The 11161-nt window shown below is 32.9% G+C and overlaps 1 protein-coding gene across 1 annotated transcript; it reads right to left on the reverse strand.

Annotated features, from left to right (window-relative positions):
* Positions 1 to 2408: 2408 nt before the first annotated feature.
* Positions 2409 to 4883, reverse strand: LOC142634085 (deSI-like protein At4g17486). The gene is made up of 3 exons (XM_075808359.1): positions 4347 to 4883; positions 3565 to 3852; positions 2409 to 2929 (listed from the first exon to the last, which is right to left on the reverse strand). The coding sequence occupies exons 1-3, from the start codon at positions 4477 to 4479 to the stop codon at positions 2682 to 2684; spliced, it is 669 nt and encodes a 222-aa protein (XP_075664474.1). The 5' UTR covers positions 4480 to 4883; the 3' UTR covers positions 2409 to 2681.
* Between the last annotated feature and the right edge of the window lie 6278 nt (positions 4884 to 11161).

The raw sequence follows: 11161 nt of genomic DNA on the forward strand, positions 1-11161 counted from the left end.
GCAGGGGTATGTGTGTGTGTATATATATATATATTTATTTATATTCTTTAATTTATTTATTTATCGGAATTCTATTGTAATCTTTGACCATTTTATTATAAAAAGTACACAAAGATACTATTGCGGTTCAATAATCTGCTTTCTATAGAATGATGGCCCAATCTGGCTTCTTCTGCCTGGACAAATGGATTTGGTGCTTCTTAATTATCGCCAACCTATATTTTCTCCTGTCTTAATCAAATGGTGCTAGGTGCCATGTCCCCATGTATCTTGCCAATAATCACAAATCAAAGTATTCTTAGCCATTTATTAAGAATTTTCTCTTCCACAAGCCATTTTTAAAAAACCTCTTTTCACCAAATTGGAGAAGATGAATTTATAAACATTGAGCATGTGTGCACACACCTACTTTTATATATATATAAGTGCAGATGTCAGAAATTTTAATCCCCAAGTATACTCACCATCAGGGTGGAGATGTCAATAGGTCGAAGGGCCTTGCATTGGCACCATTGAGTGCGGATGTGCATATGTCTTTGTTGGATTTTATTTGAAAATATACTACAATATTTGTTTTTGATTGGTGTAAAGGCATGATGCATAGTGTTTAACAATTTTTCTTCACCTAAAAATGTGAGTGAAAAAATAATTTAATTCAAATTGAAGCCTAAGAATTTAAGAAATAATTTTATTTTAAATTAGAGTAAAAAATAGAATTGAAGGAGACATTTAACATGCTTGAAAGAGTGTAGAGGGGCAGGAGGAGATTGATGTTTTATAATTTTGGTCGAAGTACAAGAAATTTTGTGATAATAGAAAGGTTTTGAGAGTGCTGACCGTGGATAAAATAGAAAGTGAAAAAAATAAATAAACAATCGATCCAATTTAGTTAAGTTCGGGATATTTATCTGTACACGTCTATTAAGAATCTCTTAAATTCCCTTTCTTAAAACAAAAACTTATAAATTCCCAAAAATAGATTATACTACTTTTAGATTCAGATTCTCTAGATTTCTTTGAATACTTTACTAAATAGATTTTCTTAAATTTTAACCATTCTTTAATGATTTAATAGTTAGGACTTTGCCATGTCATCATTCAACTAAAAATAATCTTAATTATTTTATTTGCAACATTATTTTATTATTTTAAGAGTAATATTAATGGAATGATAATATGACAATTTAAAATTTAAAATTATAAAAGAGTGGGTAGGATTTAAGGAAATTTATTGATAAAATACCCTAGGTAATCTAGAGGATTTGAATTGTTTGGTTTATTTTTAAGAATTTTTTCCCCAAAATATCCTTAGGTTTATATTCAAAATTTCAAGAATCTTTTAAATTCCCTTTCTTCTAAAAAAAATCTTATAAATTCCTAAATAGAGGTTATACTACTGTTTGGTTTATTTTTAAGAATTTTTTTTTCCCAAAATATCCTTATACTACACAATTTTTAAGAAATGACAACTCACCCCCCAAATGATCAAAATTCAAAATAATTGACTACCTCTCTCCTTGTTCCACCTCTAAATAATCAAAATATTTGATTCTCAACCTCCTAAATAATTTGGAAAAGGGGGTAGAGTTTCAATTATTTTGATAATTTTAGGTAAAGTGTCATTTCTTAAAAATCAATAATAGCAAGTTTAATTTTGTTAGGTGTAAATGTTAATTAACAGTAAGGTTTTCTACATGGAAAATATGTAAGAATTAGAATTTGAAATAGTTAACATTTTAACTGAATATGTTGAATAAGGAATTGAAGAGAATGGTTATATAGTATCTACTAAAATATGTATATATAATTTTATACTAAATTTAAGGTCCTTATTCGTTCCCAAAGGTCAAAGCAGTGGTTCCTAATTTGTTGACAACCAAACAGTATCAAGCGAAAAAAAAAATCCAATTAGGATCACAAACGTGACAGCCTTCGATTGAAAAAGACTGGTACACCTTAAATCGTGGCACCATGGCCTTGATTTCACTGGATTTTACATAAAATACAAAATGATCCTACCCCACATTACCATTCCCATTAAAAAAGAAAAAACAGAAAGGCACTGGCACTGGCACTGGCACAGGCACAGGCACTGGTACATACATTATTCTGTACATTCATAATTTCTTTCCAAACACTAACATGACATGACAACTTTATCATTCCGATGCATTATTTTCCTGTAACTTGTACAATTAAAGTTCCAGTTATTTTCTTTATTCAATTTAAGACCACATTTTCTCTATGCTTTCTGAAGCCTATGGGGAGGCATTTCGTTTGAACCTATTAATAGTCTTTTTCTTTTACAAAGCATTACTACTAGGTCTGGGACCGCAAGAATCGCCTAAAAGAAAAAATATGCTTAAATTAAAAATTCCAAGAATAATTTCACCAAGGCAGCTATAAGAAAACAACACAAACTGAGGTCTGGTCAACTATACATGTGATAATGTTGCAATAGACTTTTCATTACTTGCCCCAAAATTTAAATTAAAAAAAAAAAAAAAAAACCGTGCATGTGTTGCTACATGCCTCCAAGTTTTTTCAAGAAGATGTTAGCATTATAAGACCCCTTGAAAAGAATGAACAAAAAATTTAAACTTTAGATTTTGCCTCTTTTTTTTTATTTTAATTTTTATATAAATTTTTTTTTAAAAAAATTTATAATCTTTCCAATTCCATCAAGATGAAGAGTTGACAATCAAAGGCGAAGATGGAGGAAGTGCACGTCTGCTTCTGCTTCTACCCCTGCGCATTCCAGTGTTAGAAGGAGACGATGATGACGACGAAGAAGAATTAGAAGAAGTGAATCTGTTTGAGTCACTTGTGATTTTCTTCTTTTCTTCTTCACTTGGCTTCTCTTCGATTCTATGATGCCGAACTTTAGTTGAATTTAAAGTCACTGGTACAACACAATTGCAAAGAAATCCTACAAAACATTCTACTAATGAGAACAATGTATGTATGACTAAAACCAAATCAACTCAATGCAATGCATGCTTGATTGTTACAGCATCGTGTTTTATGAAACATTGTACGCAATAAATTTTGAAGGCTTCAAGTTTTTTTTTTTTTATCGATTAAGCTTTTTTTAGAATTTTACTAAAGTCAAAATTGACAATTATTATTATTTTTATAACTATTTAAGTGGCAAAATCTAATCCATTTATTTCAAAATAAATGTATAATATTTTAGCAAAAATTCTAAAGATCCTAATCCCTTTTCTGATAATTAGGAAAGCTATCTTTTTTTTCTTTTGAGAGATAAGGAAAGCTATCAAGATAACACAAATTCAGATTCAAGTACATATATTGCAGTGGTTATAAATAAAATGCATGTTCAAGAAGAAAATTACATCCAAGAGAGAGAGACAGAAGAAATTATTTACTTATTGAGACGGGCACTTCTGTTACCTTATTCAAAATTGTTCCTAGCTTTTAACAGAAGCAAAGGTGACACTTAAGGTTGCATCTAGACAAAATTAATGACCTAAAATGCTAACAAAGTAACAATGATTCAATTCAGAAAAAGAGAAAGAAAAGGGCGTTCAAACTGTCTCTTACCGATTCTAGCAAGCCGATTAATCCAATTTGGGATTGGATTTCCAGTGAGTCTAATACAAGCATCATTGCAAAAATGGTTGCAGTTTTTGGTAATCAAATTATATGCATTCCCTCTATACTCCCCTGCCAGCTCCTCCATTACAGCCCTCACCTCCCCTGCTCCCAGATCCGTTTTTCCAATGAAAATTGTCTTCCTAAATGTAAATCCATCACATTGTTTTGGTTCTCCCTCAAATATCCCAGTTGTTGGATATTCATGAGCTCCAAATGCATACTCAATGCCATGAACTGAATATATCCCAAATGAAATTAAACCTTAATTAACAGACACAGCGTACGAAATTACAAGCCAGCAAAAACCCAGAAAGGAAACACACAGAAGAATCTTCAAATACAATTGAAAAAAGATATTTCTTTTGTTTGATTACTGAGAAAGTTACAGAGAAAAATAAAGGGAGGATTTTTTTTTTTCCTGTGTTTGTTTCCATGGATCCCACTTCACAAAATATCTATAAAACTCAATATATGTAATCTCTTCTTGCACCTTCTCATTATCCAAACAGAACATTAACAGTAAACTAAAATGACCAAATCCAGAACTGCACAAAAACTATTTAAAAACAAACAAACACCCCTTTTAGATTTAGTGTTAAGTGATTTGAATTCTGAACATAGTAAGCTAACTGAAACATAGATCTAACCAGAAATGTACCACACCAACTACAAGCAGAACTGAAATTCATGAAAAAAAAAAAAAAAAAAAAAAACAGGACACCACTAACCTTGTACGCCTGAGTGGTAAACTCCAAGTCCAAACCAATAAGCATAGCCATTAATTGGTGTCAGATCGTACACATTCAGGTACACTGGAACCGTTCCTGCGTCAATATTCCTCGATCCTTTTCTACACAACATGTTTCTTCCAATCTATCTACTATACTACAATAACAGTTTAGATATACACAGCATTTTTTTTTTTTTTTCTGTCCTAAGTTACATCAACTTCATATCTATAATGAGTTCTAAAATCAAATACAAGATTCCCACCCAATTAAAAAAAAAAAAAAAAACTTTTCTGATTTGAAGAAAGATATGAGAATTTGGGTTTGTGATTTAAACAAATCCAATAGAACTTTCTGCTAATGGGTACTAGTGCTGTGGCGCAGTGTAACTTTAATTTTTTTAAGAATATGGTATGAAAATGATATATAAATCTTGGTTTTGTAAATAAATGGGCTTGATGTTGGGTTAAAATTACGGGAATGGCTGGGGGGTTTGTTAAAAACTAAAATATGAGCTGGGTGTGATCTTATTTAAAAATTTGAAATTCTGGGAGAAAGTAACGTTTAGTGGGTTTAGACTGTTTAGTCATAATGGTAGCTAGTGGGAGTGGGAGTGGGGTAACTTATTTTATATTGTGATCTGTGCTGATTAGTAAATAAAGGAGAAATGTGGGGTAGCCTATTACATTGTGATCTGTGAAGTGATGAGTGGGTTTTTTCTTTTTTGGTTTTATTACTTTTATTATTATTTTTAAAGCAATGGAATTTCCTGATTTTGGTGGACACTGCAAAAGGAAAGAGGGTGAGGGGCCCAACAAGATGCGATTGAGTTCTTATATATTTTTTTTTAATAAACTTAAATTATATATTTATAAAACATTATAATAATGGTCTTCTAAATTCTAATTCTACAAATCCTTTGTTCAATTTAAATATCTGATGGTTCAGATTTCATGCCCGTTTAGTACGTGTATTTATATAATAATTTTCAAGTTTTAAATTTTTTTTAAAAAATATATGAGGGTGAAAAAATGTGAAAATACATTTAATGTTATTTAAAAACAGAAAATTGTTATTTGAAATCATGTACTAAACACCCCTTTAAAAACTGTTTTTTTTTTTTTTTAGGATAAACAGCAGACTTAAAGAGTGAAATTTTGACCTAAGAATGATGTAGTAAGGTTAAGTTGGTCAACGCAAACTGCCCAGTTTTAGTTCATAGGTGGTAATAATACCATTATACCATCATGGCTATTCGCTATCTCTAAATAAATAATTATTTCCTGAGAATTTGGACGATAATCAAAGTGGTAATAACATCTTTTACAGTATCATGTATGTTTCAAACTCTACCTCCTCTTCCAATATCTACATATTAAAAAAAAATATTTGTTACAACTTTGCAACCGTACATGTCTACACTAATAACATATGCAATTTAATTAGCTCTTGATGTCAATAGATATGAATATTGCCAAATGGCTCATAGCTCAACAAGTACTTTCTGATATTTTTAGCTAAGATGTTCAAGGCTCAAATCTCTCTCTCTACTATTTAAGGGTCATCAATGGGCTGGATCGAGGCTGCCCATTTTTACTTAGCCCATGAACACAATAGGCTGGACATAATGGGTTATTAACTAGTTAATAGGCTGGGTCAGAATGGGCTGAAAGAGTCCCAACCCATGACCCTGTCTATGGGAAATGTCCATTTTGTCTTTAACGAGCTGGGTTACCGGGTTGGGCCTAATGGGCTACCCATGAGTTTGCGTTAGCATATTACTTTTATAAGGAAAGAATCAATTTTTTATAAGGGAATAATTAATCAATTTTTTTAAAGGAAAGAATCAAAGAATTTAATACTTAATTACAAAATTTTTTTAAGTCAAATCTATTTAATTTTTTGTTTTGTTGATGGAAACCTATTTAACTTTTTTTATTTAGACTTTGAAATTTTTTTTTATTTTTATCTTTAATTAAAAAAAAGTCAAATGGTTAATTCAAAATTGCTAGACTACTAGAGAAATATATATTTAGTAAACTAAGTTTAGCACAATTACTTTAAGTATCTTAATGGTTGGAGGAGTTCTCTTAAGAAATGTACATGTCCTATATATTTTTGTTATGAATTATAAGTTATTGGGCTGGGCAACGGGTTGGGCTTATTGGCTCGGTCATTGGGCTAGTGGGCTACCCATGGGCCTCAATAATAACGGGCCGAGCTGCCCATTAGCCCGATGGGCCGTTGGGTTTCTAGGTCAGGCTGTGGGCCATGGGTTATTTGATGACTCTTACTACTATTGTAACTATTTAGTTGTTAAAAAAAATAAAAGAATAATATCATTCCAACTAGGAAAAAAATTATTACGATAAGTACTCTCAAAAAACAGTTCTTAGAAGCAACATGTAGAAGAAACCAAAAAAAAAAAAATATAAATTAGTTATAAAGTTAGTGATTGATGAAAAATAAAAAGTCAAAATGATATTATACTCCTAGGCTGTTAAATAACAAAATTTATACCCAACACTTTTGCCTTGTGATGGTACTAAGTGTGCAGTTGGCTCCAAATTAAAAATCCAGCTTATTTTACTATTCAGCTTATTTTTGCTATTATTCATGAGCTCTACTACACTTTTTGGTACTATTTATGGGTCTCACTATACTATTTCAGATAATTTTTACCTTTGTTTATAGTACTTTTAACAAAAAGTTTTTAGTTTTAGCAAAATAAATGGATCTTAAACAAACCCTAAGTTGTTCACATTGCCACAATCGACACCAACAGTGCACGCACACACGCACACAAGGAGAATACTTAGGTATTGTTTGGGTAGTGCGTCTGCGGCCATTTTTTTTTTTCTTTCAGCTGAGCGCCTCTTGTACTGTTCATTGTCCATGAACAGTGAATTTAGGCATGTGAACAGTGCAATGCGCGTGAATGGTAACTTTTTTAAATTATTTTTATTGTTTTCAGTTTTCAGCAAAATAAGTTGTATTCAAACGAACCCTTAATAATAGTTTCAATGAATCAACCATGTCAATGCCACACCAAGTTTACAAGAGAAATCTCACAACATTTATTACTTTCTCCAAAATCCAAAGGAAATTAAGGCCCCTTAACACAAAACTCCCACTCAGGGATCACTTGGCGAATTGCTCACACATAATCTAGAGAATACACTAATTACACTTACACATGACACTCTCTTTGCTTTTGTTTATCTTGCTATAAAGGGTGCATTTGGATACCGCTTATTTTGCTGAAAACTGAAAACACTATAATAAAATAATTTTTAAATGTGTGAATAGTACCGTAAGACCCATCTTTAATGAAAGTTTGGTTGAAAAAAAAGGTTTGTAGGTCCCGTGAACAGTGCACGAGACCTACATGCCTAAGCTGAAATGCGCTTTTCCACAAAAAAAAGAAGAAGAAGGAAACGCAGACGCTGAAACGCGCCTGTTTCAGCTGTACCCAAACGGGTACTAACACCCTTATGGGATATACCGCAGGACATGTTGCCCAAACATGGGAATTGCGTTAGAATGTGTTGGAAAATTTAGACCTCGGTTGATAGAATTAACAAGTTTTAAATCAAAGTTGTTAATTAAATTTATTATGCATAAAACTTGTTAAAACAAACAAACATCAATATCATGTCAAATATAAGTGCAGCAAAAAAATAAATAAGACAAGATATAATAACCCGGGAAAACCAATGAAACCAACTAGTTTCACAGTAAAAAATTTGGGGGGAAACCTTCCCAAAAAGCAATTCACTATAGTAAAGAGAAGTTTCAGATCTAGTACAAAACCTTTGTCCCTAGACTCTACAATCCTCGTAAATGAACTCACAGCAGAAACCTTCTACCGCTTCAGAACCTCTGAACTCTTCAATATATGAATGCCACCATTTGATGCACGGATCCCAGTACATGACTAACCAATTGCGCGGATCCCAGTACGCGACTTCAATCACCAACTTGAGAAAAATGTTGGCTGCAAAGTTCTTCACTTCATCAATAATGAAGATCAAGAAGCACTTGGTTACAAAACCCTAAGGTGCAAAAACGCAGTAGCTTCTTTCAGAGAGAATAATGCTTCGATCACCTTTTGCATATGTTCTCCTTGTATTCTCTTATGTGACGACCTCTAAAATAAGCTTTATATATGTCTAGGGTTGTTAGTAAAGAAACCCTACACAAATACATAAACATGAGCCGAAAATCAGATCTGGAAATCTGAATTCCCGTAACCTAGATAGATACCTCGATCGATCGAGAAGCTATCGAGCTTCATTCGTTAAATCTCGATAGATAGTTATCTGTCGAGCACCTGTCGAGCTCCCTGTCCGCAGGTGTCCAGCTATCTGTCCAGTTTTAGTGAGCACCTTTTCTTCACTTGTTTCTTGGTCCAATCTTCATGGCTTTAATACTAGACTTGAACAATGTGTTCTCTGAAGTATTAAACACGTCCTAGATCTACCAAAATACAAGTAAAGTGCGTTTTGTCAAAGGATTTGCCAATTACATAAAATAATGACATATATTCCTAACAAGTGAAACACATATGTCCTAAACAGGATGTCAACGTGCTTGTTGTCTTGGACCATCTATTGCACTATTAGCACACCAACAAGACCTTTACTACATGGTAATTTTTGCCAATTGCTTTAACATATATGTTGTTCCCACATGTTGTACACATGCTCTAGCTTATCACAAGCCTTGTTCCTCATTCTGGCAACCCAAGGATGCTACCCAACATCTAGCCTTGGTACATGCCACACCATATGGAGGGCTTGACTCATGTCAATTCCACCTTCTAACTACCCACAACTTGATCATTGCTCATATACATCCAACCATGTTTGCCAAGCATCTTATAGACCAAGCTACATTATCTTCAAAGCCTCATATGCCTTACACTCTAGGCAGACAAGCACATTCACAATTAACAAACTATTCCCTAATAAGGAGAAGCATGACATCTAAGACATAGAAGCTACATTCAAGAGGAAGAAACGACTTAAAATTCTCAATATGATCAGAGTAATTCCCCCAACCATATAAATTTGGAACCTCTTCTCCAAATGGAGGTATGAAATAATTGAATATACTACATGCTCTCAAAAATAATCTTTTGAAAGATTACTATATATGCGTGTGTGTGTTTTCTCAAATAAAAAAGAACTCAATGTTGTCAAGTTATCTTACATCTGTAAGGTGTAATATTGAGAAGGGGTTTATCACTTGCTCCGCGACACTAGCTGCCACATGCAGTTTTGGTGTTTGTGTGTGAATGTATTCCCTTATCTCATCTCCCTTCCCCTATATATATATATGTGTGTGTGTGTGTGTGTGTGTGTGTGTGTTTTCTCAAATAAAAAAAAAATCGTAGACCAATGACATCTCAGTCACTTTCTTTATTTCAAGTGTCCAATGGTCTTCTTTAGGGTTCATCATCGCTAGGCCTACCGTATAATCATTGATTTATGATCAATTTACATGAAGGATTAAAGGTGACAAGAATATATGAGAGACAAATAAATTAAAGTGATTAACAATGAAATAGTAGCATTATAAAATATGTTAAATCAAATATACAAATGTAATAATTCAAGATGGGAAGCTGTAGATACCCCATTTTGAGACCTTTGTTTAAACTCACATCAGTGGCAAATCGTCATTTTACGGCAAAAGGGCTAAATCATATTTTTGGTAGTTGATTTTCACATACTTAATTTAATACAAATCTATAAGTCCTAAATACCAAAACGAAATATTGTGTGCTTAATTCGGACCATTTCACTAAAAGTTATAACTTGTTAGGACATATGTGATTCATGTTAGGAACATATGTCAACATTTTACGTAATTGGCTAATCCTTTGACAAAATACACTTTACTTGTAATTAGATAGATCTAGGATGTGTTTAATACTTTAAGGAACAAGATTTCAAGTTCAAGTATTAAAACCATGTAAGTCTGTCCAAGAATCAAGTAAGAAAGTGCTGGATTTTAAATCTCGACAGTTAGTATCTATCGAAGTTTAAAAGCTACTGAAGTCCGTGGCTCGACAGCTATCTCGATAGATGGCTATCTATCAAGGTTTATGAAACTTAGTTTTTCAGAGCTGTTTTCATCCAATCCGTGAATGTATGTTTGAGTTTTCTTTTCTCACAACGCTAAACATATATAAGGATTATTTTAAGGGCCGTCAAAGTGGACACAAGTTGCATGAGTGTAGAGCAAAGTTTTGTTTATGCAAATTATGACCGGAGACAGAGTTTGCCCTAGTTCATCTTTCTCTTGAAGAAGCTGTTGTATTTTTACACCGTAGGGTTTTGTGACTAAGCAATTTCATGATCTTCATCGTGTGATGAACAGAAGAACTTTGCAGCCAACATCCTTCTCAAGTTGGTGATTAAGTCGCGTACTGGGATCCGCGTATCTTTTGGTTAGTCATGTACTGGGAGCCGTGCAATACAAGGAGAGATTGTCACTATTGAACAAGTTCAATTGGGTATTGGGACAAGGGTTCAACTGTAGGTTGGTATAAGGTACTGAGATTCCTTTACTTGTAACCACTTATTGTGATAATAGTAAATTCTCGGGAGTGGTGACCTTAAAATCACTTCGTGGGGTTTTTGCCTTGGAGGTTTTCTCCATTCGTAAACAAATCACCGTGTCAACTTTATTTTCCGCTGCTTTATATTTTAGTTGGTGATTTGTTTGTGCTACCACGTACTTTACATGTTAATTTGATTAATTAATAAACTTGGGTAATTAATCAATTAATTCATCACAATGAGTCA

This window comes from Castanea sativa, chromosome 5 (assembly GCF_040712315.1).
Source record: "Castanea sativa cultivar Marrone di Chiusa Pesio chromosome 5, ASM4071231v1".
Taxonomy (NCBI): domain Eukaryota; kingdom Viridiplantae; phylum Streptophyta; class Magnoliopsida; order Fagales; family Fagaceae; genus Castanea; species Castanea sativa.

Coding starts and splice junctions, on each gene's coding strand:
- LOC142634085 (XM_075808359.1), bottom strand. CDS start 4,479: ATGTTGTGTAGAAAAGGATCGAGGAATATTGACGCAGGAACGGTTCCA. Junction 3,853..4,346: donor TTACCACTCAGGCGTACAAG/GTTAGTGGTGTC, acceptor GGATATATTCAG/TTCATGGCATTGAGTATGCA. Junction 2,930..3,564: donor TAATCGGCTTGCTAGAATCG/GTAAGAGACAGT, acceptor AATGTTTTGTAG/GATTTCTTTGCAATTGTGTT.